Below are 26,596 nucleotides of genomic sequence, written 5' to 3'. Positions count from 1 at the left end.
TGAGAAGTGGTGTGAAATCCTTTCCGTATTGACAACTGAGGGTATCTTTTAGAAAAGTGTGCCATTTTCTGTCGCTAGGGGGCGGTCGCACGAATGACTTGCATCGGTGTAACTGCACTTCCGCCCGCTCCAGAGAGCACTTCCTTTCACTGACGCAAGTCTCCGGCAAGGCTGTTGCACGCTTCTGTCTGTAGGTCTACCACCGCAAAACTGGATTATAAAACTATTACACTCAGACGGATTAAAGCAAACCATTTTTATTCGAGGACGTAGGTAAGCATTTGCCTCGGATTCAATGGACGTGTGTTCGTTTGGCTGACTGCTACTGTTTCTCATGGACAGATGCTTCTGGTTAGCATTAGCCTAGCATTCCCCTCGCGCCATGTTGGTATCCAATCTTTGATCTAACTGCACTTTTCTTCTTTAAACATTGGTTGTGTATTTATTTATGAGGTTAAACTGACGGTGTACATTTACTATTTCGGCATCAATTCCGGTCAGCGCTACTTGTAACATGTTTGTTGTTGAGGCCCACCTTCCAAACTGGAGGAGTGTATGACAACTGCGTTTGTATCATTTATATACTCATCGGGTCTTAGAAACTCATCCAAAAATATTCTTGAATGACCATGAATCATTATTTTTCAGATTTCCACCCACTGGCAAATATTTCTCAGTTGTGACTTAACCACAACAAAATACAAGGAGCATGAGTTCAGTGAAATACTGCTCAAATAATAAACACAATGGGGCCTGTTTATTTTGTCCGTAACTTGGCTGGTTTGAAACCTCCGCCATTCAAATATACCACAATGAAATATTTGTAAAGTGTTTTATCGCGTCTGCAAAATTTACAAAACCATACATTGATACCACCAATTCATTTTAGGTTGTTCATAATGACTGGACTGCGGTTTTCAGAGACATTTATACATGATACTAAAAATGTCACATTAGGGAAACTAACATTTTTTAACTCAATGTGTTATCTTGAACTAGATAATCTACATACATATTTCTTAATATTTCTTGAAGCCGGTAAACTTACCCACATTGTCTTACACATGCAAAACGAGAAACTTCCATGTTTGTCAGTTGTTGTTTTTTTTTAAATAATGGCGACACACTTTTTTATGTCCCCTTCTTTTGCAGTTTGACTGTCTTCTCGAATCATGTCTCGTTTCTTCGCTACTGGGTCTGACAGTGAGTCAGAGGAGTCCTCCTCTGCTGATGAGATCACCCCTAAAGCACCTGGGACCAACATTAAGCAGTACGTTTTCAGTTTTCTTAAAATTGTTTACTCAGAAGTTTAAACTTTTGAAGATAACATATGACTCCTCTGTTTTCACAGGTCATTACTGCTCAGTGATGAAGAGGAAGACACAAAGCGAGTGCTTCGTAGCGCAAAGGACAAAAGGTCAGTGAAGATGACTTGACGGCGCTTATATTTTAATGCACTGCTGTATTAAAGCACTTCTTCTCTAGGTTTGAAGAGCTTACCAACCTTATTAAGACAATCCGCAATGCCATGAAGATCCGAGACATGGCCAAGTGTCTAGAAGAGTTTGAGCAGTTATGTCGAGTCTTTCTTAAAAGCAAGAACATAGTTGATAAAGAGGGGGTTCCCTCTTTCTACATCCGTCTGCTTGCCGACTTGGAGGACTATCTTAACCAGGTTTGTGGTCGTTCATTATTTATTGGTGAAGTTATTTTGTTTCCTGGTCTTTTGATCATTTTTTTTATATTTTGCAGCTCTGGGAAGACAAGGAAGGCAAAAAGAAGATGAATAAAAATAATGCAAAAGCTCTGAGTACACTACGTCAGAAGATTCGCAAATACAACAGGGACTATGAGACAGAAATCACTGCATATAAAGAGGTAATGTAAAAATGTTGTATATCGAAAGCTCCTTCCATAGCCAATTAGTACAGATCGTAGATGTTTGTGTTTATTTCTTAACGAATGGCACATTGTTTGTTTCATAACCGTTATAGCTTTGCAGCTACTATCTTTAATGGATTTCCTTTTTTTTCCCAACAGAACCCACAAGAGTCTGCGGATGAAGAAGATGAGAAGGCACAAGATGATTCAGGTAAGTGTTTCTTTTTAAGTTGGTAGTTTCCAAAATGATATCCGCGTTGGGAATTTTGTTGAAATGTGTGACTTTATTATTTGTGAATCCTTTCATTTACACCCTCACTGTCTTATGTTGTAGCTTTTCTTTATTTCTTCTTAGTATTACAACTACCTGGACATGAACATGAAAAATCGTATCATGTTCATTATTACAACCTTTTTTTAAACTCCCCATATGTATCATGTCACCAGAATCTTGTCAATACCTGCCCTAATAGTTTTTAAGTGTATGACTCGCCAACCTTCTTTTTTCTTGAAATATTTTAAAGGGATCTAAAAATAATCTTTATTTAAATTCAGTTTATCATGTCCTACAGGGTCTTCTTCCCCCTCCTCCTCTGATGATGACGATGATGAGATTCCTTCAGCTAAATCTTTCTTGAAGAAAAAACCAGATCCTGCTCCAGAAGCCAAGGCTGCCAAAGGATCAGGGGTGAGTAATGATGTTTAACGGTATATTATTATATGATACATATCAAATGGGGGGTAGGGGGGCCTCTTACAGCTTTGTTAGAATGCCTGGAAAAAAATATTCTTTCTGATTTCTGATGCAGGATGAGGAGTCGTCGTCTTCTGATGACAATGATGGAGACTGGGGCTCAGACTCAGAAGGCAGTGGAAGCGAGGGCTCAGATGAAGGAGAAGGAAAGAGTGCTTCCCTGGCCATGGCCTTCCTTAGAAAGTATGTTTTATTCTTTACAAATATTGTCCTTTTTTTTTTTCCTTGTCAAGTATGTTTGTTTTTCTTATTATGAGCTTACTTTTAAAAATGTACATGATTGAATAACAAAGACTGATTGTTTCAACAAATTTCATCCATGGATTTATTCTGGTATTCTGTCAAGTGATGAATTAATTTCTTGCCTTTGCACACAGGGCGTTACCTGATAAAGGTGGAGAAAAGGTTTCTAGAAAGAAGAGGACGATAAAAGAAAAAACACAGACAATAGAGGAGGGGCCAGAGGAAGAAGCTGGGGAGGAAGTTGAGGGAGGATGGGAGAAGGTGAAGGGAGGAGCCCCCTTGGTCAAGGTAAAGACAAATTCAAGATTATTCAGTATGTGGATTAATACTTGAGCATGTTAAGCCGTGTTACCTTAACATAGTTTCTATACATTTGTATTGTTTCTTGTCTTCTCAGGAAAAGCCAAAGATGTTTGCTAAAGGAACTGAAATTAACATAGGAGTGGTGGTGAAGAAACTTAGTGAGATCCTGCAGGCAAGAGGCAAGAAAGGCACAGACAGGTATCATCAAAATCTGTATACTGTTTCGTTTTCAAGTGTATGAATTGCCAGACATACGCAAACAATTATTTTCTTCAAATATTTTAAACGGCTCTAAAAATGTTCTCTCTTTAGAGCTGCTCAGATTGAGCTGTTCCACTCGTTGTCCGCCATCTCAGCCGAGCATAACCTTGGTGTTGGAATCCTTGTCAAGATAAAATTCAACATTGTCGCCTCCTTGTATGACTACAATCCCAATCTGGCCGCTTTCATGAAGGTAAGGATCCAAAATTTGTTTCAAAAATACTATTTAATGTGATTATTGTTTCTTAACAGCCTGACATGTGGAAGAAGTGCTTAGACTGCATTGAGGAATTGCTGACCATTCTCTTTGACAACAATAATGACATTTTCATCGGGGAAAACATCGCGGAGGACAGTGAAAATCTGTCCATCTCGGATCAGGTATGATGTCGCACAACATACCAAGACAATAACATGCCGTGTTCTTAAAAAACAAAAATGACTAAATACATTCTCATGCCTGTCATCTATGGTTGTTCTCAGATCAGTTTCATCAGATGATAATCATTTTCTGAAATGCTTTTATTCAGATTTATCATAGAGCTGTGTTCAATTTTTCTCAGAGACATCAACAAAAAAAAAAAAGACACCACATTTTCAGTTGAACAATATTTCATGTATATGAATTGTTCAGCAGATTATACAAGGCAAACCTTTATACTGATTTTAATAGATGTTACCTTTGGATACATTTCAGCCATTCCGTGTCCGAGGCTGTATCTTGACCCTGGTGGAAAGGATGGATGAAGAGTTCACTAAGATCATGCAGAACACTGATCCTCACTCCCAGGGTTTGTTGCTGCCTTTATTGAAAGTAAAATAAATTCTGACATTCATAAATAATCTTTCCTTCCTCACAAATACAGAATATGTTGATAACCTGAAGGACGAGGGTCGAGTGTGCGACATCATTGATCGGCTGCTCTCCTACTTGGAGAAAAAGGGAACGACGGAGGAGGTGTGTCGCGTGTACCTGCGCAGGATCATGCACACTTACTACAAGTTTGACTACAAGGCCCATGAGCGCAGCATGGCCCTCGAGGAAGAGTCAAAGGTAGGAGGAACGAGCTCTTTTCAACATGTCTGAAATATTGTCAATCACATCATGGCTGGTAAAACATCTAAGAGAAGTCAGAAGATCTTTGTTTATGTGTGGACTGAGTCTGGTTTTGTTTATAGTCGGAGCAGGACCAGATGGAGGCAGAGGGAGAGAACAGTGCCCTGAATATGGACCGTCTCTGCAAGTTCATTTATGCCAAGGATCGTACCGACCGTATTCGAACTTGTGCCATCCTCTGCCACATCTATCACCACGCCCTCCACTCCCGCTGGTACCAGGCCAGAGATTTGATGCTCATGAGCCACTTGCAAGACAACATCCAGCACGCTGATCCCCCTGTACAGGTGAGACGGCAGATCCTCGGTCATATTAGTCTTGGTGTGTCTAAGATAATATCTTTGTGCTTTCTTCTCCTGACAGATCCTGTACAACAGAACCATGGTGCAGCTCGGCATCTGTGCCTTCCGTCAAGGAATGATTAAGGACGCCCATAATGCTCTGCTTGACATTCAGTCTTCTGGTCGTGCCAAGGAGCTCTTGGGTCAGGGATTACTCATGAGGAACATGCAGGAGAGAAACGCTGAACAGGAGAAGATTGAGAAGAGAAGACAAGTAGGTTTCAATCTTTGTAAAGAACTGTGTGTCGTCAGTTAAAAAAAGAAATGTATGTTTTCTAACATGATTCTGTTTTTAACCCAGGTGCCGTTCCACATGCATATCAACTTGGAGCTGCTGGAATGTGTCTATCTGGTGTCGGCCATGCTGCTTGAGATCCCGTACATGGCTGCTCATGAGTTTGATGCCAGGCGCAGAATGATCAGCAAGCAGTTCCATCACCAGCTCAGGGTGGGCGAGAGACAGCCCTTACTTGGTATGTGATACTGATTAATTTCAAGTGATGGGATGGTTGTCAGCCATAATCAGTGCATGTCTTTTGTCGTGGTTTCATCAAAGGTTATTAGGAATTCAATACTTAAATGTTTAAACTTAAGTGTTTAAATCCTTTTATGTGTAGATTATAATTACATTATAATTAATACTATTTTTATATCTTTGCTTCTAGCCATGAACTATTAAAACGGTATCCTATAGTTATTGTTTTTCCCCCTCATTGCTACTGAATTTCATTCCGAAATGTGTGGAGATGACTAAACTTTTGACGGCCCTCTAGGACCCCCTGAGAGCATGAGGGAGCATGTGGTGGCTGCCAGCAAGGCCATGAAGATGGGAGACTGGCGCACATGTCACTCATTCATCATCAATGAAAAGATGAACAGTAAAGTTTGGGATCTGTTCCCTGAAACTCAGCGAGTGCGCAAGATGCTAGTGAGGTCAGACGTGTTTATATGCTGTCCATTTTTAAGTCATGGTTCTTCTTCAAGCTTTATATTAATTATTGTTTAATATTTTAAATGCAGGAAAATACAAGAAGAATCTCTGAGGACCTACCTGTTCACCTACAGCAGCGTTTACGATTCTATCAGGTAAATACTGTCGCTCCAAAGTAATCCTACTGCTCTGCTCTTTTTAAAACCCTTGCGTTCACAGCATGCAGACCTTGTCAGAGATGTTTGAACTAGAGATCCCAACAGTTCACAGCATCATCAGCAAAATGATCATCAATGAGGAGCTGATGGTGAGATTCTAGACTCTGCATTATTGTCTGTGCAATTGTATCTACTTGTATTAATTCTGTTCTGCTGTCAGGCCTCTCTGGACCAGCCCACACAGACTGTGGTGATGCACCGCACCGAGCCCACCTCCCTGCAGAACATGGCCCTGCAGCTGGCCGAGAAACTGGGCAGCCTGGTGGAGAACAATGAGCGCGTCTTTGACCTGAAGCAAGGGGTCTACGGCGGCTACTTCAACAGAGGTGAGGAGAGAAGTCCACTATAACCCAACAAGCTCAGTGCTCATGTCGGAACATTGCTCATATGTCTTGTGTTTGTTTTACAGATCAGAAAGGTGGATACCAACAGAAGCAATCCTACCAGAGAGGTGGTAAGTTCACGATTGTTTTGGTTTATGATGTTATAAAAAAAAAAAACACAAATCTAATTGTTTCATAGACTAATGGAATAATTGGTAAACAACAGTTCGCTTGACCGAGTCGTGCTACCTGGTTCTTGTTGAAACTTGTTAACGTGTTGGTGATTGGTAGTGATCGCAGCATCTAGCGTTAACATAGACTGGCTGTTTAATTTTCAATTTAGTCATGATGATTGCTAAAGGCTACATAATCTGAAAAAAAACATATTTTACTTGAGTGAACATAATGTCACTGTAACACAATCGTTTATCAGGTTAAAACCAGAGCATGGCTTAATGCAGGGATCACAAACTTTTTTTTGCTACTCCGGTGGAATCTTGTGACTCAAAGGGTCCATATGTTTGTTAAACTTTCTGAAATTACTTAATATATATTAAGCATTATAAATTATACTTCCTCTAATAACTAATCACATCATTGATTCTTCAATAATTACCATTGGGGGAACAAGAAAAGAAACACAAAATCAAACAAAATAACATGGTTGTTGTATACAAGATATTTTTGAACAGGCCCATAGTGGGCTACTCCTTGGGTGTTTGGTACCCTCGGGCATATTTAAGCCAGGGGCCCCCCAGTAGGTGACCCCTGGATCATGTTTTGTGCTTGGGCAAAATCTGTGCATTTTCAAAGAAAAAACAGTGTTGACCTTTATTATTTATTAAGAAGAAATCATAACAATTGTCTGTTTAATTGTACGTAAAATGTGTTTGAAACCTTTTAGTTAATTTTTTTTGTTGCAAGACTTTCACAGAATCAATTACGATCTCGTGTTAACATGTTACTTGTTTGCTGTCATTCGAGTGTCTTGTCTAAAGCACCTTATTTCCCACACATGCAGATCAGAAAGGTGGTTACCAGAACAAGTCGGGCTACCAGCGCGGAGGCTACAGAAACCAAAACAATTATTGATCTTTGGTGAAGTTTGAGCAGCGACTTGAACTGGTTTCATTCCAAACCGAGGACATCGTCCCTGGCTTTCCGCTTCTTCCCTCATCGTAGAAGAGGGTCTGCAACGAAGACTCCCGTTTGGATATTTGAACATTTTTAGGTTATTCGATGAGTTCTGCCATGAGGGAACTTTTGGTCGAGATTCTGTGAAATAACTCAAAATATCTATTAAACATTAACCACAATAATCATGTCGGTGTTTTGTTTTCAACTGTGTATCATTACCTGAGCGGAGTGAGACGAGGACAAACGGCTTCAGCTTAGATAAAATAAAAATTATTTACTTTATTTATTTCAACTTTGTACAAACGTATGTCTCTTAGATAAGCAGATGTGATCATAAAGCCATGTAAATTGCACAATAAGTGAATTTTAAAAAACAAAATCAAACAGGACATGAAAGATTCCGGCCTTACTTTAAATACTGGACATAAGTGAACCGGCCACAGGGAAAATCTGCCCTGCATAAAAAACATTCTATTCTGGATATTTTACACTTTTCCTCTATTCATTTCTCATGTTTTGAGATCCCTGTTAGCTCCTCCAGAGTCTCCTCCACATCTCCTTCCTCAGAAGATCCCTCTCTTTCCGGATCCCTTTCAAAACTGTCTGGTTCTCCTGAGCCCGTCGAACCAAGTACGGAAGCGTGTCCTCCACTGACCCGTAGGGCACCGACTTGTACACGGCGTAACCTTCTTTAGCTGCAGGGAGACAAGCGGATTAAGCTTTGGTCCGTTCTGGACCATTCAAAGGTGCATTCCACTGCGAATGATTGAAAGAACTTCAGCTGACCCAGAGTGAGGGAGACGTGGTCACACATTCCCAGCAGCTGGCCGAAGCACACAGAGCCTCCATCTCGGTCGATGCCCAGTTCTTCAATCCTGAGGGGAAAAAATTGAAAAGTCAAATATCCAGTTGCTTTTATTATCCACTCGTGATATCGTTCCATGATTTGGTGTGAATAAAATTGTATTATAGGTCAGAAGTCTTCATGTTTGGTTGCGTTGAAGTTAAAGCATAGTGTTTGTGATGTAAAACTTGACATATTTCATCAGGTTCTCACCGTTCTGCAGCTTTTCTCACAGACTCTTCGTTGTGTGTGGCGACGATGATGCTGTAGCGCCCGGGGTTCTGGGAAATAATACCCAGCACCACCTCCAGTGAGCCGTTGTAACTAAAGTCAATCAGACGATCCATCAAAACTTGTTTCGTCCTGTTTCAAGGCCAATAATAATAATTGGCTCAACCTGTCGTTGGTCTCCTCCCAACTGTTGTGGATGGGATCGAGACATCCTTGGTTCTTTGCCAGTTTCCTCTCTTTGTCCATGTAAGCCCCTCGCACCAGCTTGACCCCCATACAGAAGCCTTTGTTTCTGGACACCTGGAGGTCTTCCAGCAGGAGAGTCCTGGACTCCTGGTGGATTCTTTTGACAGTAAACGCTTTTCTTAAGTGAGATTTTGGAAAGACGGGACTGTTACCTTCAAGTAGCACTGATAGGTGTTCCAGATCCAGGGTCCATCTTTGTTGAACTTCTTCATCATCGCCAGTGTCACCAGGGACAAGGCTGGGTTCATGTATGTGTACTCTGCGTCCACCAGGACCCGAACTTTATTGACACTAGCCTGGAAATAACAGGTCTGTATTATAAATCCTCTGGCGATGAATAATGTAACATTTATATTATTATTATTCATATTATAAAAAGCGTGAGAGAACCTAAATTGAGGCCTGTCAATCGAAAATAAAGAAAAAAAGCTGAGCCAGAAGAGAGACTTGTCAAGACGAATCTTTGCTGCTGGTGTAAAAAAAAAGCTTAATTTTTTTTTTTAAATAATTGTTAATTTTGTATGTGGGTTGCATTATTTATGGAACATAATTCTATTCGTTGAAGTTCGAATACATTTTTTTTCTTCAAATCAAACAACGAATCACTCGCGACTGATGACGACACACAGCGCGACGTGAGCTCAGGTAAGTCGAAGAAAAGAAAATGACAAAAACACAAATAAGAATACGTTTCTGTTAAATTCGTATTTTTGAAACGTGAATATATTGCTTAAGAACAACTATTGTGAAGTGAATTTAGCTGTGTTTCTTAGTTCCTACTTTTAAATTTGTGAATCATTCAACGATACCGGTTCCGTTGTATGAACTTTGTTAAAGTGTGTTTAAAGAACGGTTGAAAAAGTTTAAGTATTAAACTGAGTGACAATATTAACTTATCATTGTTCATTTAAATCACACACTTTTATAGAACTAGCCCATAACATTAATGCATATTATTACCAGTTTTCTTTATCGGTCAATATATATTTATTCCAAAATGAGTCATTTTATTTACAAGTTATTGGAAAATGAACCATAATTATCACTAACTACACTTTATAACTGCAACTAAAAGTCTAAATTAAATTCACCGCAGCTATTATGTTCATCCTATTTGCTCACGAGCATTATTTTATTTAGTATTGTCCTGCGAGAGTTGTTGGAAAAGGCCAAAAAAAAAAGTGTCAAATGACCTCTGATATTTTGTTGAGTCTGCGCAGGCTGCAGTGGAAGTGTTCATTCTCGCTGTCAGTCAAACCAGGAAAGTCCAGCATCTAAAAGATCATCCAAAAGTCATTATTTTTATGAGATACGAGTGTCTGTTGATACTTCAGTGCTCGGGTTCCTACTTCTCCATCCATCGCCCTGACCAGCATATCCAGGTCGTATGGTTGTTTTTCGAGGAGGGTGGTTAGTTTGACCTTGATTCAGAGGAACAGACACACAAAGCAGAGTGAGTCCTAAAATACAAGTCACAAAAATACCTTTGAAAACATGCGTTTTCCTATCTTTCTTCCCAACAATAATCAGTTTGTGTTTACCTGCCTATCTTTTTGGTGCTGGAAACCTTTCCCACTTAAGCAGAAATTGATAAGATAATGGATAAGTTACACGTCAGCCGACACGAGGACTTACACAAAGCTCGGGGCTGAGCAGCGCCGTGATCTTGAGCTGCATCATGGGGTCTCTGCTCCAGGCGTTACTGTGGGACATTCTCACACACTCCAGCATGGCCTCCATGTTGTCTTCATATCTTTTCTCCCTTCACGTGAAAAGCACAATCGTTTGACCAGGTTGGTATTCAATTAAAAACAGGACTTCACTGTTGTTAATAATTCTGTAGAGTCACAAATGGACCAGAGGTTTTGTTTACTTTAAAATTAATATTAGTTAGAAAATGCCTTTGTGCCTTTTATTCAATTATTTTAATGTTAAATCAGTCTGAACGTGTCTTGATGGAAAAAATTATATTTTTTAATTCACTTATTGTTGTTTTTACATTTTTGTTATATCGCTTTATGTATTTATTTGCAATAAAAGTGAATACAATAATTTAGTTAATATATATATATATTAAACATTTTTTTAATTCCAATCTGAAAAAAAGGTTGTTTTTTTTGTTGATACAATTTCCCCATGTCATGCCATTTATTTTCATTTGTCTTCTCTGTCCATTTATACTACTACCTGTTGGCCTCTAAATACTGTTCATGCCAATGGTTTGAACACTTTAAACTGTATTAAGAACCTTTAAACCAACATTTATTTAATTCACAATTAGCCAGTTTCAGATTGAGTGTATTCTTAGTATTTCGCCGTCTCTGTGTCACGATAAAGATGAAAATGTATCAGTTCGAGATGTAGTTTTGGCGGCCGAGGTGTGCCATTAAAAAAAAGGAGTACCCAGTACTTTCTCCCAAGTCCTCTTCGATGGGCACGGCCAACATCGGCCTCAGTCCCAGTGAGCTGATCTTCTCCATGGACTGAGAGATCTCTTCCTCATCTTCACCAGCCACGAACTGAGCATAGACGGTTGGACGCAGCAGCATGGAAAACCCCCTCCTGCCCAGTAGAGTCCGAGCTACCGACATCAGCTGAGTGATGGAGGAAGATACAAAGCTGGTTAGGAAGGATTGTTGAGGCTTCACTAGGATCATTTTCTTTTTCAATATTACGTTCCAGTTTTGTCTCACCTTTCCACAGTTGTTGACCAAGACTGGGAAGGAGCAGAAGCGAAACACGACCAAGGCACGGAGGAGCTCGCGGTAACTCTTCACCCTGAAAGCACTGGGGTCCTCGAAGGCCAGAGTTGCAGGAGCGAGATCAGCAGGTTTACCTGCCGCCACACTTGAGGGTGCATGACCGATGAGCCTCAGAGAGGAGATGGAGGGAAGTACAGGACGCAAACCAGAACGGATCATCATTCCTAGGGATGAGAACAGAGACAAGTGTTAGAATAAGAACAGAGTCAGAATCCAGATTTACTACCAGCAAGGAGTAGAGGCGCTTCTTACGTCCCAAACCACTTATGTTCTCCGCTCCTTGCTGCCTTTTTATTCCATAGCTCAGATCATGACACACTTAAATACAAACAGTTTGTTCTTTTTGTTGATGGACGTATCCAGCTAGAAACCTTTTTCTGTACGAGTCAGTGAACGCGGTTATAACAGCTTGCATGGGAGATAAGCTTTTAGTGATCTGCAGTAGTCGTGTATGTTTATTGTGATAAGACTATAAAAGCAACATAAATTCTTAGCAGAGACTAACCTTGTTATTTTAATTATTACATCAAAATAATCAACTCTTTCAACAAAACCAGCAGGAGAACGCAACCATGTTTGTTTTAACTTGCAACCCCGGATTCTGGATGAAATCATTAACTTATTGTTGTGACAGACTTCAGTGTCAGTGTTCACTTGAACATGTCAACATGATCAATGAATGACTCCGTTTGTGTTCAGAGATGAGAGAGAATATACTCACCAGCCCTTTGCTACGAATAAGTCGCCATCGCAGTAAAATCAGTTTTGTTTCTCTGGTTAAACCAGCCTAACCAATCACGTTTTAGCATTTTCTTCAACCCACCTTTGTGACCCCCCGCCTCTACTGACGTGTTATCTTTTCCTCCCTTATATGTAACCGGACTTCTAGAAAATGATCAATATTTGTGTACAAAAATATATCTTTATGAAAACAAAGTAATAATCTTTCAATTCCACTTATGAAAGTCCAACACGCTGCTCTGAGGAATCGATCTAAATGTATTGTAATCCTCTGTGTTCCCTTTAAAACAAAGTTATGAATGAAGGCATTTATATGAACAGCGTTTTCTGGGGTCGCAAGGAAGAAAGGAGAATAAAAAAAATAATTAAAATACTTCTAGAGGTATTTCCAATTTGATCTAAAGTGTCACATTTCAAAAGAAAGCTCGATAGAATGGATGAAAGTTGGGCAGAAAGTTGTAGCCTATAGTCACCATGTAGAAAAATGAGACTTGAAAGAAAAAAAGATTTTCCAATCAGAGTCGATGTCTAAAGCACTTTCAATTGATATCTTAATTTATTTTAAATGTGGCACTGTTGTCTTATTGGCCTGAGAAAATTGGTGTTTCGTTAAGGATTGTGCATAGAAGTCAAATGAGGAAAATCCTGTGGAGTTATCCTCTCTTATTACCCCCCATAGACCAGAAAAATGTAGAGGTCAGTCAGTGCATCGTCCACAGATGGTTGTGTCTGTCAGGTGGTGCAGTAATGAACTATGACCTGATCCAACCTCTCGCTGTGTGCAACAGAGACCTCACAGCCACAGCGAGCCCATTAAGAGAGACGTGTTTTTCTTGCAGTTATTTGCTTCGTGGTTGCTGTAGTTCATTTATGTTGCAGTTCTGCAGAGTGTTAGTCGACTTAGATCAGAATAAGAAACGTTTATTTACAGTGTTGTAAACACAACATGGGAATTTTTCATGGTGGCATAAACGAAGATGGTCAACATCAATATTTTGTTAGACTCGATCGCAGTCCTTTTGTAATCCTTGATCAGACAAGCTTGAGTTCACCTCAATTTCCGACACCAAAAATTTGATTCAAACCCGTTTTGTTGTATTAAAGTGTCGGTGAAGTGGTAAAGGGATGTGAATTGAAGTCTGAGACTATGTAGGTCCTTTACTTTCTTCTCCATATTATTGTTCATATCTTATAATCTGTATTATGTTGTTGTCCATGGGTCTGTTACTTCCGCTGTAATCTCCTCAAAAATCCCATTTTAAAACTCCTCTTAAATAGACCCCTTAAATCTATTCAAACCTTTTCTGTGAGTGTTAGTTAGGCTTTTATACATATTGCATAGGCATATTAAGTCTTCATATTAGTGGATGCATTAAAGCGCTTTGTGACCCTGGTCTAGAAAGGCGCTATATAAATAGAGATTATTATTATTATTATGTCTGTTTATGTGCTGTTATATTCAGTATTTAATAGGCGCCATAGAATGGCTTGCTTGGTGTCTGGTTCTGGTGATGTTCATTTTGTTGATTTTGTGGATTTTGTGTTATCTTATTTACTTCAACAACCGCTACCCCCCAAAAAATCCTATATTCTTTTTTCAACACTGGCAATAAAAGTTTCATATGACAGCTTTATGCTAATTACCTCTGGAGAGAAATATCTAGTTTTTGTGAAATTTTGTTACCAGCATATGTTTATCCAATAGCCTTTAAATGTCAATCTAACTGAGTGTGAAAATAGTGTGAGCTGGAAAAAATGGAAATATTCAATAAATTATCCAAAAGGTAGATTGAAAAAAATCAGATCACCTGCAAATTAAAATGTGTTATGAGTTAATTTGTGTAGATAGAAATGACACACATCTAAAATACTAAATTAGTAAATTCTGTCGTGCATAAAAATTATCTGCAGTGATATTTACCGTCTGAGTTAATCGGACCAGCAGTTCTACAGAGTCCCGTAGTAAAACAACCTTCCTCCTGCTGGCTCAGGTTTGCAGAATTCCTTTTTCTCCCAGAGTGAAGTCCGCCCACAGCTGGGCACGTCATATAATATCTGATCCTTCAGTTACACATAACTATGTGGAAGTTTTTGGCATTTGCTACGACATTGGTGAGACCAAAAATGCTAACAATTGTATTTACTCTGTATTGCGTTTTATGGGATTATTATCCTATGACTTTGCTGTAATTTTAATGAATCAGACAGTACATAGTCAAATATAGTCAAAACAATACAACTTTCTGCATATCAATTATTGAAAAAACAACAAACAATAATTAGAATGTGAAGACTTTTTTTTTTTAAATTGCGTCGTCTACTAACAAAACCTTAACTTCAAAGAAGATCAAATCCTATATTTTTTTCATCATTATTAATTTTGACTTTTTTAAATTCAACAGAAATACCTCTTATTCATACCTTGTATATAATTGTCTCATCTTTTGAAAGTCATTTCTTTGTAACGCTCTTTATCACTCAATAATATGACATCTTCTCCAAGTACATCAGTGCACAGGTGCAGTCGTTTTCCTCGAGTGGTGCTCCAGGAAATTGAGGGAAGGGAAGAATGGAAATGAATATGTTATGATATAATATAAAATTAAATATTTTTCCATTCGTCCTGAAAATACAAACACAAAGACTGGCTTTGGATTCTGAAGTTTCAAATTGTACTTAAACACACCACCTGTGATGTCAGTTTCTATGTCAACCAGGTTGTTTGCACTTGTTAGCAAGTAGCTTGAAGCTACTCGGAGAGCAGCAAATAGACAGATTTCTGACAATAAAAAGACAGAAGGAGCCGATCAACAGCCGTGAACTATTCTCTTTCTAAAAAAAAGGCTATATCTTACGGTCATTTAACATTCTAAAATATTAAGCAACGTACATCAAGTGTGGATTTACAGACAAATAGAAAATTAGCCATGATTACCTGAAATTCTAAACATATAATAAATATCGAAAGATAAAAGTAAAGAAATGCACACTTGAAGTTTATGGTTATTTTTTATAATTTGTAGCATTTTTTTGGTGTTTTGCAGAAGAGGTGTCCTGCCAGAGACTGCTGGTGTTTGACATGGTGAAGTTTGGGAACATGTGTTCTATTTGATGATCTTGCATGAGTTACATTACCATGCTTGGCTTCGGTCAGATTATTTGTCCAACTTAATGCACAAGCTTTGTTCTTTATATTATATGTGAAGTTGAGGGTTAAAAAAAATGGAAAATGGTTCTTTGGATACCATTCCTCCATTCCTTACAATATAGACATACTATTTTAACATGTGTATGATAAATTAAGATGTAAAAATATATATATATATATTGTTTCTGTCTCATGATGTTCTCAAGCCTTCCTCATCCTACCTACGACATGTACCTAAACAGTGAGTACCTGCTCAGTAGACCAGATACGAATTGCCACTCAAAAGAAATGTGTTTTATTTGGAATGAAAATGTTGGGAGTATTTACACATTTGGATAAAAAACACACACACACAAGTACAACTACTACAGTTACCTAACCTAGTCTACGATTTCTTCTAAAAGCGCTATTTCATCAGAATATTAGTATTTCAGTAGAACATTAGCTTTGAGGCTCTAGGTTTCAAAACACAGCTCTTGCGCTCATATCCAGGTAGGACCCTTGTGGGTGGGCGTGGCCATGCTGGTGTCTGTAGAGATGCCTGAGTGGGATGGAGAGGGACGCGTGAGGGTCCTGACAGATCCGGATAGGGTAGGACGGGAAGCCAGGGTAGAGGTTCGGGTGGGCGGCGGAGGGCTGGAGACATGATGGAAGTGATGGATCCAGTTGGGGGAGGAGGGAAGGGTGATGCAGCATCATCTCAGGGCGGTAGGACCCCGGGTGGTTGAACTGTGACATGGCAGCTATGTCAACAGGTGGGTAAGATGTGGTGGCGGGGGTCTGCATGGTTTGAGGATGACCTGCTGGCAGTGAAGGTCCCGGCTGGACAGGCAGGCAAGAAGACGTTTGGAAGGAAGGGTGAGGAAGGGAGGAAGGTGTGAAGGCGGGTGCGAATTGAGAAGCGATAGCAGGGTTCTGACTTTGAGCCGTGAGATTTGGGTAATGAAGGGACGGGTGACCTTTGTTTGACGGCATGTTCGAGAAAGTCAGATTCTGAATATGAGATGGGAAACCAAAAGATGTAGCGGCAGCATGTGTGGGTGCAGGGTAGGTTTGTGAGGGGAACCCGAGGGTGGTTTGGGGTAACTGAGCGGTGACCAGAGCTGGATGTAGGTCACCCTGCAGGTTGTTTGGGTAAATAAATGTGGCTGAACCCTGATCATCAGGCGAGTTGTTTCCACTAGAGAGAGGCTCGACTTGGTTGGATTGTGGAAGCAGCGCATGAGGCATCTGCTCCTGTTGCAGACCGGACTGGCACAAGGAAGCAGGGGGAGGAAACGTGGTCTCGGTCGGGGTATGAGGGCTTATCATTTCCAGTTCTGCAGGACCTATGGTCTGGTAGTCGGGGGAGGAGGCGGAGGACAGGAGTGGCTGTGGAGAGGTGGAGTTGGAAGGTGGTGGGGTGGGAAAGGTGAAGGAGGTCTGTTGCAGGGAGGGCGAGTTGGACGTCGAGGAAAGTGTCGGGGACGAGGAGAGAATCGGAGGATAGTTGATGGGATCGTTGGGATTTGAGGAGTCGGGAAGAGAGAACGGGGGGGACGACTGGGAGAGAAGATTTGAGGGGAACGAGTTTTCCTGGTTTGCAGTGAAGGTGTTTGCGTAAACCGAATCACTGATGGGGTCAGACCTGCGGAGGGAGGAACAGTTGTTTGAGTATCTTACTTGATGTATTATATATATATATATATAAAATGGCGATTACTTTCCACGACAAAAAAAAAGATCTGCAAACTTACCCTTCAATGACGGCGTTTGTGACATCACATCCTGTTGTTTCCTGCATCCCTGTATTTAAAGTCATATTTATATCGGGCAGCTGGTTCGTCATGAAGGACTGGCCGAGGTCTAGAGGCGGTTGCTGCACGAGCGTGTCCTGGTAGCTGCCCTCTGCTGGTTGATACACACAGGTCGGGTCGGTCAGCGCAGGCAGCGAGGCCAGAGCCAGGGCCTGCAGGTCTCTGTCAGAACCGGGCTCCGGTATCAGCTGGGAGGACTCGCAGGGGTCACAGCTCACTGAAAGAGTCGTATTTTGGTTTAGAAGTATGAAATCATTTAGTAGCTTTAGTGCGGTAAAGGTGCCCACCTATATCTGAGGGATCTGTCAAGTCCGACAGTTTACGCTTCTGTCTTGCATCTCTTTGTCTGCGCAGAAAGCAACACGAATAAGCAACGACAACACAAGGTCTCTAGCGTTTTGACTGACTATCGCCTACTTTTTGCTGTTCATGCCTTCGTCTCGGAAGCCTTTGGCAAATGGGTTGGAATTGATCTTCAGCTCGGTAATCTGAAAGAAAAAAATGAAAATCATGGAAATTTCATTAAAATAATCATAATAATAATAATAACAATTCATTATCATTTCTAGTCTAGTGTTCAGTGTCTCTTCAACACATGTTGGTGGATTGAAGAAGGAATCTCTGGTAACTCTTAACGATGATGAGAGAGTCAGTACCTTGTTGTTCTGGTAGGCTGTGACGGTGATGAACTGCGTCTCTGGAAAGATGAACAAGTGCTGCGCTCCGCCCCACCTCAGCACGTCTCTGGCCTCTATCACATGTATTCTGGGCTGATATCGATGCAGAGAGTGGAGGATGATCTGAGGAGAAAGTTGGATAACGTTAGAAAAAGTCCACTGAGACAGAGGGTTGCGTTAGTGACACTAAAACATGTGCGATTGTCCACTCACATGTCCTTGCGAGTCCAGCGTGTTGTTGGTCAGCTTTGCGTAGTGAAAGGAGATGGCTCGGCTTTGCCAGTGAGCTCCAGTGGCTGGGGAGTCTGGATGGATAAAAACCCGGTCTGGCAGCCGGGCCTCGGCTCCACCCACTGCCTGCCAGCCCCCTCCCTGGAAACGGTAGCGTGAGTTGTCCACAGGGACTATGTCCAGCAGAAGGATGTAGCGAAGGGATGGATTGAGACCGGACAGCTTTAGTCGCAAGCCAGGAAACATTCGTCTGGGAAAGAATCAAATCCATTTTAGGTCATTATCAATATTGTTGTTGATGTTTTGTCTGAAAATGTAACTTTTTATCCATTCTGACTCACCTGCCCTTTTTCGTGATGATCATCTCTGTGCCCACCGAGCTGAACTGTTTCCATAGTGACGAATTTTCAAGCTCCATTTTTACATCGTCTTTTGGGGTTTTGGCAACGCTGTCATTGGCAACTGTGGGAGGGACCATCAGCCTGGGGGGCAGGGCTTTCGCCGCCAAGTCACAAGTAGGTGGGAACAGTGGCACGTGAACTGATGGGTCTCGATCTGTGGAGGTCATGAGTATTTCATCAGTGGAAAGATCTTAAAAATCTATAATTGAAGTCTTAATCTGGCAAGTGGTTTATGTATAAAATACATTAAGGTTAGACATTTCTGTTTGTATGAAGTCCATGATCACAGAATAACAGAATTAATTGAAGGACCAAGTTTAACTTGAGAAGAAGATTAACTCATTAAACAAATACCATGACCCAATTTAACATTGGTTTCTTCAGTTAAGTGATTTCAAAACTTGAATTACAATAATTGATTCTGACATCACATGAAATGTTTTAAATCTCTAAAGACAACAACGCAGCTCTTTTCAAGAACAACATGAAATATAAATAAGAAATGATTCCCACCTCTGTAGAAGCAGTCTCCAATCCTCTGCGGCCCCAGATTCAAACCGGGGTACATGTCCACACTGAGCATGGTTGGGAGGTGAGTTCCTGCACTGCGCTATAACATATCACTCCACGACTTCTAATCTACTGCTATCAAGTTCTCAATCGTCCTGTTGTAGATCGATCTTGGGTCAACTTCTACTCCTGTTCTTCTAGATGTCTGACTCCAAATGCCCCGAGTGTTGTCTGGCAGGGTTATATAGGTGTGTGGCTCTTCACACATTCAGGCCAAATGGCCACAAGAGTCTTCATTTACTTCTTCACACTATTGTTTTACTAGCATAACAATTGGTTGAAGAGTGAAATCTTGGGCTATTTGCATTTCTGTGTTGTTTGGTTGCCATGGCATATGATGTATTTTTCACTTTTGATTACATGATTATTTCTATATCTGTTATACTCTCATTATTATGATGCTTCTTCCTTTATAATCAGGGTCTTTTTAATCATTGGTCAGATGTTTTTGGATTTACTGGTATTCTTCTGATCGCTGGACATGTGGTAGATCATTTCATTAGACATGGTCAGGTGTCTTTGGACGTCAACAACATACAGGTGTGAATGCTGCCTCAGCCAAATGAGCATGCGTACAAATCCATTCATAGGCATCTGCTATGAAAATGCTCAATAAATGGATTAGACTTTCAGACTAATGAGTTTGCTGTTGCAAACACAGAAGGAGGAGGTATTAAAGTAATAGTTCGGCCAAAATTTCACTCATTCTCTACTCACTCTCACTTCGACTAAGGGTTGGGATTATTTCCAGTGTAATCTGTTGATTTGTAGAGTTATAGACGGAAATGTAAATCAATTTTAACGTAGTGACTGGAGTCCATCTTCGTCCATAAAGACACTTAAAAACATCCGAATGCCTCCGTGGTGCTCGTCCGTAACTGCCATCTAGTATTGAAGCCTCGACATGAAGAATTGTTCTGAAAATAATTGAATAAATCTGTGTATTTTAAGTTCATTTGTAGCAAAAGTGATCAATCTCTCAGCTGCTGCCTGACGACTTTTCTCATTCAAACACACTGCAAGTGTCAGTGGGCAGATTTCTGGTAATGGCCTTAAAAAAATGATGTTTAAAAAATGTATTAAAATTATCTGTTTGGTTTTATAATTGAGCAATTTAAAACATAAAATTAGAAAAAGGGTTTGTTGTAGTAACGTTTAAGCAATTTTAGTTTATCTTTATAAGTGTTTACCATGACTTCCAGTCACACACTCACAGATTTTCTCTCCCATCATCTGATCCCTTTTGTCACTCATAAATAACTTTAAACAGCCTTAAATGCAAAAATCAACAGCTTGAACAATGATTAACAGAGTTATACAATGTTTAACTAGTAGATATAGAAACTACAAATCCATTTATCTAAATTCCTGTTACTCAAATACACATAAAAAGAGAACCAGCGACTCCCCTGTGGTCATTTGATGGCCTGCTGACAAGTTTCTTCCTCGCAGCAGTTGCTCCGTTAGTCTTTCTCCGCAGGGAGTCCAGTCTTCAATGTGGGTGGAAATGGAGAACAGTTTGGTCCATGGCTGCAATTTGGTCACAAGAGTCTGTGGAGTTTGGGGTGAATTTTTTAGTTTTTGATCATTGCAAACCTAGTGAGATCCTTTATTACCAGTTTCTGTGCTGCATTTCCGAAGATTACAAGTATGGATGTTTCATCAAGTAACCCATACTGAACAATCATTCAGGTGTCAGTCATTGTACTGAGGATAATGTCTTGTTAACGGTTTTTTCTCTTAAAAGTAACAGAGAATGAACCAATTCTGAAATGATGTTCAAACATGCCATGGATCACATTGAACATATGTTTCTTAATCACTTCTTAATCCTTGTGAATATATAAATAAAAAGAATAGAAATATATTATAAAAGTATGATCGACCATTTTCTTTCTGTCAGACAAATACTAATATAATATAATAATATAATATAATATTTATAATATAATAATACTTTTCTAATGATTTAAAAAAAAAGAAGGTTTTCTTTCATGTCACATATTGATGTTTGAATTTCAAATGTTCCTCATTACTGCTAAAGAGCTGTAAACTGAAATCAAGTGTTGACTCCCTTCATTTGAAACAAGACAGCTGGAGTTACATCAATGTTGTTGTAGTTGTTGTTTTCCTTCTCCATTTGTGTATTTGTGTGTGTGCCGGGTGGATAAAAGCCAGCGAGGGGAAGTGGAGGTGCGAGCACAGCAAGAGAAAGGTCATTACTTTAACAGCAGCACAGCATGTGTGTGTGTGTGATAATACATTTACGAACAAACAGGTGAGTTGCAGTCAGCACACACTTGGCCACTAATGACTAAAGTTACTGGTTGTGTTTTGGTAAGATTGTCGCGGTGATCTGAGCTGCTGCTGATTGTCAGCAATGTGTGAAGTTGTTTGATGGTCTTGTTTGCAGAGCCATTCAGCTCTCCTGGTATCTATGTTAAATAATGCTACATGTCAAAGATCGCTTTAGTACAATCGAACGTTATTTAATTACCACAGCCAAGGAGGTTATGTTTTACATTAAACTCTTAACAAGAGTAAGTAATTTCTATTTGTATAGCGCTTTTACAGACCAGGGTCACAAAGCACTTAAACAATCAAAACAATATTCAATAAAGTATATACTTAAAAGATCAAGATAAAAACTGATAAAACAACAGGAGTTCCAGAAAATCAAGGAAAAGCCTGAACAAATAAAAATGTCTTAAGATGTTTCTTAAAGGTGTCAGTACATCCATCAAGTGCAAAGAGAGAGGAAGATTGTTCCAAAGCTTAGGAGCAACAGTCTGGAAGGATTTCTCTCTTCTGGTCCTGAACCGTGTGCGAGGAACCATCAGTAGATTCTGATCCACAGACCTAAGAGCCCGAGCTGGGGTGTAAGGCTGGATCAGATCAGTGATGTAAGGAGGAGTCTGACCATGAATAGATCTGAAAGTAAGAACCAGAATTTTAAAGTTGATCCTGAAAGAAACTGGAAGCCAGTGAAGAGTTTTAAGGATCGGAGAAATGTGAGTTCTTCTACTTGAGGCCAAGACAACATGGAGACAAATATAGTAGCCAAAAGAAAAAGCCTGCACGAATAAATGGGTCTTAAAGAGCTTACAAACAGCTTCAAATTACAGTTTCAGGTAATGTAAGTTCAAAAGGGATGATTCAATTTTGGTGATGTCACATATTATCACCTGGATCCACGATCTTTGAAGGATTTGTCGTGAGCTGCACGGCACTAGATTCAGGAGAATGTATTCCATGTGTTTTTAGGGCCCAGATGTGTTGATTTAACATTGAGCTGCCAGAGGATTGCTACCGAGAGGTCTGTTCATTACGAGTGCGCTTCTAGTTTACAATGTTCCAGGTCAAATGAGCTTGAGATTTGGTCGGACACGATGTACTACCATTTAGAGACAATTTAGGATAAGCTCATTCTGTTTTCTACATTTTTTTTTTCTCCAATTTATTTGATGAGGATTATTGCAGCAATTATCAAATCCACAGCAGCTAGAACTGAGGCTTTTACTCATCTTTATCTAAGTGGATGACACTTAATATGTCTCGACCGCACCAACCTTCACTCGCTATATTTTAATGGATAAGCACCACTTAATCCGTTTCCCACTGCAGGGAAGCATGAGTTCTACTCCGAGCCTCTTCAGGATGAGGGAAACCAAGTAGGAGCAAAGATCTTCTACTAATTCCACATTTGTCTTCATCCGTTAACAGGAAGATAAAATGGAAAACCGACTCTAAAATAGCCTTTTTGATCCAGCCTTACACCCCAGCTCAGGCTCTGAGGGTTGGGGATCAGAATCTACTGATGGTTCCTCGCACACGGTTCAGGACCAGAGGAGATAAATCCTTCCAGGCTGTTGCTTCTAAGCTTTGGAATGATCTTCCTCTCCCTCTGTGTTTGATGATCTACTGACTCCTTCAAGAAACATCTTAAGACACTTTTATTTGTTCAGGCGTTTCCTTGATTTTCTGGAACTCCTGTGGTGTTATCTGTTTGATCTTGATCTTTAAAGTATATACTGTAATTATTATTTGATTGTTTAAGCGCTTTGTGACCCTGGTCTGGAAAAGCGCTATATAAATAAAAATGACTTACTTACTTACTTACTTATTCGTAAACAAATCCACATGTAGCTCAGGCTCCAGAAACAATATTTTGAATGTTAAATATTGTTATTTAAGAAAGAATACAATCATAAGATATTACTTTTTATTGATGATTTGAGAGAGAAAAAAGCAAACTTTAAAAGTGATGATAATTTAATTTAATTCTAAACAATCATAACGTCGCCATCACAGTCACTTCAGACGATCTCCAGTGGGTCCCTGTCAGCCTTGGACACCACTACTTTTAAAGAATCCGGCAGCCGGACCGCCAATCTCTCACGAAACACAGTCAAAAATCCACGCTCACTGTTGCTATGGTCACTGAGGATCACGTTGGTTCCTTTCGCCACAGCGTCCAGAACTTCATGGTGGGACATCTCGCCTGCACATAAAGGACAATTATAAGTATATAACGTTAACAAGACTCTGACACTTCAAAAGGGCCTCAAACCTGTGATGTAAATATCTGCTTTAGCACCGGTCAGGACAGAAGCTCCAGATCCAGCACAGACAGCTACAGTGCTTATAGTGGACTCTGGAAATACAAGTGTCAGCGTTATCGTATCCTGCTTATTAGAAAGTATTCATTCCTGATGACAAACTCATTGTCAGAAGTGAAAGTTGTGTATTTACATCATCACATATATCTTTGGAATGTATATGTACTGTATGATCATTGTCTCTTTTCTATATTGTTTTCTTCTCACTGGCACCCTTGTTTTAAAACGTTGTCAAATATATTTCATTGGTTCTAATTTACAGACAGTAACCTGTATACGTCAGATCCTCACCAAGGGTTTGACCTGCACCAAGAGCCAACCGTAGATGGCTCAAACCAAGGTGAGACTTCATTTTTTCAACGGCTGTTGCAACGCTCACCGACTCCTTCAAAACACTAAGTCGTCCTTGTCCGTGACCCGGGAGAGGAGCCTGCGCAGAGACACAGACATAATCACAGTGTTTATGATTGTTTCGATTCTTTGGCACGATATATTCCACGGTCGCGTGCTGACGCTGAACCTTTTCCAGTTTGAGGATGCTGAGGGACTGGCCAAGAGCTCCATGCTGTAACACTTTTTGGACACACGGGGTCAGTGCTGCGTCGCTGCAGGTCAGGTTGACTTGGATCTCATTGCTGTCGAATCTGTTGGAAAAAACAAACATCCAGTGGATCTTGAAACAGATATATTCACTCTGACATTGTTTTTATTTGTTCAGGCTTTTCCTTGATTTTCTGGAACTCCTGTTGTGTTATCAGTTTTATCTTGATCTTTAAAGTATATACTTTATTGAATATTGTTTTAATTGTTTAAGCGTTTTGTGACCCTGGTCTGGAAAAGCGCTATACAAATAAAAATTACTTACTTAATGGTTTTTATGCATTTCAAATTTAGATTTTGTTTCGATAACCGTCGTACTCCACTTGTTAAAATAATATAGTTATTGTGTAAACCTTTAAATATTATTGAAAAATACAAAAATTGAATTTGACCCCAAAAAATGTATCAGAAATAGTAGGAGAACCTGCTGTGTGTAGACTGTACAGTGGTTCCACAACTACAAGCCTTCACTTCTTCCATGATGGAGTTGAGTTCCTCTGCATTCCGGACTGTAAATTCTAGTTTGTGACTATGAGAAGATCCACCCACAGCCTGGCTGAGAACAGACACCTGGCCACTGCCTGAGTGTGACACAAAACAAAATTAAGAAACTTGACTTGTCGACCCGTGAGTTTGTATCTACTGTCACAACTGCATTCAAGCAGGATGGTTGAGTGACTCAGTTTCCACTCTTACCAAGTCCTCCGACCAGCCAGTCGTTCACTCCTCCTTTAACACTGTCCCATGATGTGTGAGGGGAGAACACAGCCATCCCGGCCTCCAGGGCTCTGATGGCCAGGCGCTGCTTCCAGTCCTTCTGAATCAGAGTTTTGATCGGCCGAAACAGCGGCGGGTGATAGGAGATGATAAGATCGCAGTTCATCGATTCCGCTTCGGTCATAACGGAATCTGTCAGATCGTTGGTGAGCAGGATGGTGTTCACGGGTCGAGGTTTGCTGGGTTCAACCAGCAGACCCACGTTGTCCCATGACTCGGCCAGCGCCAGAGGAGCAAGTTGCTCCAGCACCTGCAGAACCTCCTTCAGCTCCATGTCTTTGCTGCGTGTATGCTGCCCGCTGTGAAGCGATTGAAATGGAGAGGTTGATGGAACAGCTGGTGCACAGAAGTTAAGGGATTTCTTTGGCACAAAAGCCCTCAAGATAGCCTGAGAGAAGCCTGTCCGAGATATGCCCCGAGATATGGTCAACATCGGGGGAACTGAAAAATAAGGCAGAAATTCGACATTAGTCCAATAACATCTTCTACCATAAGCAATGTTTTTTGGATATTCTTGCAGCAGCAAATAGTATTTAGATTCAAACTAAATCCCACTTGGTGTGTCGAGATATTGTTTTTCTCTAGAAACTAAACTACTAAGTGCAGGATGTACAACTACATTCAATGAAGTAGCAACTTGATGGTTTAAATTAAGTTGGAACTTTAGGTTAAATATACTTTTACATTCCCTGTTTGACTGATAATGACATTGTTTTTGCTACATTCAAAACATATATGTAGTATTTAAATCAAATACTTAATTCATACTCTTACAAAATAATAAACCTCTTAGACTTAGTGTCTAATTTAAACGTCAACTGTGACCCTCTCAAGCTAACAGTATAAACATCTGAGCAACACGCTGCAGCAGCGAGGCTAACTTAAGCTAGCGACGGCTAATGCAAGCACAGCATGAACATTTTCCCTTATTTTAAGATCCGCCACTTTTAAAGAGCAGAAGAACACGAATGTATTCGCCATAGTGAACAAAAACAAATCCTCGTAATATTTCTACACTCACACAAAGTTCAGGTGGCTATGCCTTACTGTTTCCGCCTTCTGACGTCACTTTCCGGGAGAGAATCGTTATAATTGATATTATTTTATTATTATATTTGACGAATGTGAATGCAAAAATACTTTTATTTTTTATACTGAATGCTTTTATATTCAGACTGCGTAAAATATTATGTGTTTTTCACGCCACGCGGTTAACCGTTAGACTGAAGCGAAACCTTATTAACATTGGTCATTTAGTAGTAAAAAAAAAAATTCAAAGGGGTTTGTTGTGTTGAGTCGTTAGCGAATTATTTGGTAAAAAATAAATGTATAAAATAATAATACATTTTTCGGATCATGAAAAGGAAAAGGTGTTTCCGCCCGGTCTCGAACCGGGGACCTTTCGCGTGTTAGGCGAACGTGATAACCACTACACTACGGAAAC

At 40.1% G+C, this 26,596-nt stretch overlaps 4 protein-coding genes and 1 non-coding gene across 7 annotated transcripts; 1 reads left to right on the top strand and 4 right to left on the bottom strand.

The window, feature by feature from the left end:
- Nucleotides 1-149: 149 nt before the first annotated feature.
- On the top strand, nt 150-7,694 carry eif3c (eukaryotic translation initiation factor 3, subunit C). Of its 2 annotated transcripts, none has more exons than XM_087794148.1 (23): nt 150-273; nt 1,153-1,270; nt 1,352-1,417; nt 1,486-1,675; nt 1,753-1,878; nt 2,041-2,092; nt 2,454-2,569; nt 2,691-2,818; nt 3,013-3,166; nt 3,276-3,379; nt 3,494-3,635; nt 3,695-3,823; nt 4,140-4,233; nt 4,309-4,496; nt 4,622-4,846; nt 4,923-5,114; nt 5,202-5,373; nt 5,674-5,833; nt 5,921-5,986; nt 6,051-6,138; nt 6,210-6,375; nt 6,459-6,500; nt 7,394-7,694. In XM_087794148.1, exons 2-23 carry the CDS (start codon nt 1,173-1,175, stop codon nt 7,462-7,464), a joined length of 2,769 nt encoding a protein of 922 aa, XP_087650274.1. In that variant the 5' UTR covers nt 150-273; nt 1,153-1,172; the 3' UTR covers nt 7,465-7,694. The 2 variants fall into 2 exon arrangements, with proteins under 2 accessions (XP_087650274.1, XP_087650273.1); XM_087794147.1 differs by having other exon boundaries at nt 6,459-6,503.
- A 107-nt stretch (nt 7,695-7,801) lies between these two features.
- prodh2 (proline dehydrogenase 2) lies at nt 7,802-14,295 on the bottom strand. The gene is made up of 11 exons (XM_087794149.1): nt 14,255-14,295; nt 11,524-11,756; nt 11,234-11,424; nt 10,466-10,592; nt 10,180-10,251; nt 10,024-10,104; nt 8,983-9,126; nt 8,751-8,917; nt 8,567-8,677; nt 8,296-8,384; nt 7,802-8,204 (listed from the first exon to the last, which is right to left on the bottom strand). Exons 2-11 carry the CDS (start codon nt 11,752-11,754, stop codon nt 8,038-8,040), a joined length of 1,380 nt encoding a protein of 459 aa, XP_087650275.1. The 5' UTR covers nt 11,755-11,756; nt 14,255-14,295; the 3' UTR covers nt 7,802-8,037.
- A 1,589-nt stretch (nt 14,296-15,884) lies between these two features.
- On the bottom strand, nt 15,885-19,154 carry tbx6 (T-box transcription factor 6). The gene is made up of 8 exons (XM_087793423.1): nt 19,100-19,154; nt 18,527-18,740; nt 18,168-18,435; nt 17,934-18,077; nt 17,695-17,765; nt 17,565-17,623; nt 17,218-17,494; nt 15,885-17,108 (listed from the first exon to the last, which is right to left on the bottom strand). Exons 1-8 carry the CDS (start codon nt 19,152-19,154, stop codon nt 15,944-15,946), a joined length of 2,253 nt encoding a protein of 750 aa, XP_087649549.1. The 3' UTR covers nt 15,885-15,943.
- Nucleotides 19,155-23,364: 4,210 nt separating this feature from the next.
- nif3l1 (NIF3 NGG1 interacting factor 3-like 1 (S. cerevisiae)) lies at nt 23,365-26,208 on the bottom strand. Of its 2 annotated transcripts, XM_087793217.1 has the most exons (7): nt 26,174-26,208; nt 25,072-25,593; nt 24,800-24,956; nt 24,296-24,419; nt 24,067-24,205; nt 23,727-23,810; nt 23,365-23,657 (listed from the first exon to the last, which is right to left on the bottom strand). In XM_087793217.1, exons 2-7 carry the CDS (start codon nt 25,583-25,585, stop codon nt 23,473-23,475), a joined length of 1,203 nt encoding a protein of 400 aa, XP_087649343.1. In that variant the 5' UTR covers nt 25,586-25,593; nt 26,174-26,208; the 3' UTR covers nt 23,365-23,472. The 2 variants fall into 2 exon arrangements, with proteins under 2 accessions (XP_087649343.1, XP_087649344.1); XM_087793218.1 differs by lacking the exon at nt 26,174-26,208 and having other exon boundaries at nt 25,072-25,965.
- Nucleotides 26,209-26,523: 315 nt separating this feature from the next.
- On the bottom strand, nt 26,524-26,596 carry trnav-aac (transfer RNA valine (anticodon AAC)). The gene has a single exon. It is a non-coding gene; the product is annotated as a tRNA-Val (tRNA).

The sequence above is a fragment of the Callionymus lyra genome, chromosome 6 (assembly GCF_982586985.1).
Source record: "Callionymus lyra chromosome 6, fCalLyr1.hap1.1, whole genome shotgun sequence".
NCBI classification, from domain to species: Eukaryota; Metazoa; Chordata; class Actinopteri; order Syngnathiformes; family Callionymidae; genus Callionymus; species Callionymus lyra.
The sequence above is the reverse complement of the archived record's forward strand: the minus strand, read 5'-3'. Positions and strand labels throughout refer to the sequence as shown.

What these genes read in the sequence shown, in the direction of transcription:
- eif3c (XM_087794147.1), top strand. Translation starts at nt 1,173, where the DNA reads ATGTCTCGTTTCTTCGCTACTGGGTCTGACAGTGAGTCAGAGGAGTCC. An exon ending in CCCTCGAGGAAGAGTCAAAG is followed by an intron (nt 4,497 to 4,621) that starts GTAGGAGGAACG and finishes TTTTGTTTATAG; the next exon opens with TCGGAGCAGGACCAGATGGA. An exon ending in AGCGTTTACGATTCTATCAG is followed by an intron (nt 5,987 to 6,050) that starts GTAAATACTGTC and finishes TTGCGTTCACAG; the next exon opens with CATGCAGACCTTGTCAGAGA.
- prodh2 (XM_087794149.1), bottom strand. Translation starts at nt 11,754, where the DNA reads ATGATGATCCGTTCTGGTTTGCGTCCTGTACTTCCCTCCATCTCCTCT. An exon ending in TGCTCAGCCCCGAGCTTTGT is followed by an intron (nt 10,252 to 10,465) that starts GTAAGTCCTCGT and finishes CTCTGAATCAAG; the next exon opens with GTCAAACTAACCACCCTCCT. An exon ending in GTGAGAAAAGCTGCAGAACG is followed by an intron (nt 8,385 to 8,566) that starts GTGAGAACCTGA and finishes TTTTCCCCTCAG; the next exon opens with GATTGAAGAACTGGGCATCG.
- tbx6 (XM_087793423.1), bottom strand. Translation starts at nt 19,154, where the DNA reads ATGTACCCCGGTTTGAATCTGGGGCCGCAGAGGATTGGAGACTGCTTC. An exon ending in GAAGGCATGAACAGCAAAAA is followed by an intron (nt 17,624 to 17,694) that starts GTAGGCGATAGT and finishes CTTTCTGCGCAG; the next exon opens with ACAAAGAGATGCAAGACAGA. An exon ending in ACAAACGCCGTCATTGAAGG is followed by an intron (nt 17,109 to 17,217) that starts GTAAGTTTGCAG and finishes CTCCCTCCGCAG; the next exon opens with GTCTGACCCCATCAGTGATT.
- nif3l1 (XM_087793217.1), bottom strand. Translation starts at nt 25,585, where the DNA reads ATGTTGACCATATCTCGGGGCATATCTCGGACAGGCTTCTCTCAGGCT. An exon ending in GCATCCTCAAACTGGAAAAG is followed by an intron (nt 24,206 to 24,295) that starts GTTCAGCGTCAG and finishes GTCTCTGCGCAG; the next exon opens with GCTCCTCTCCCGGGTCACGG. An exon ending in TGGTGCAGGTCAAACCCTTG is followed by an intron (nt 23,811 to 24,066) that starts GTGAGGATCTGA and finishes TTGTATTTCCAG; the next exon opens with AGTCCACTATAAGCACTGTA.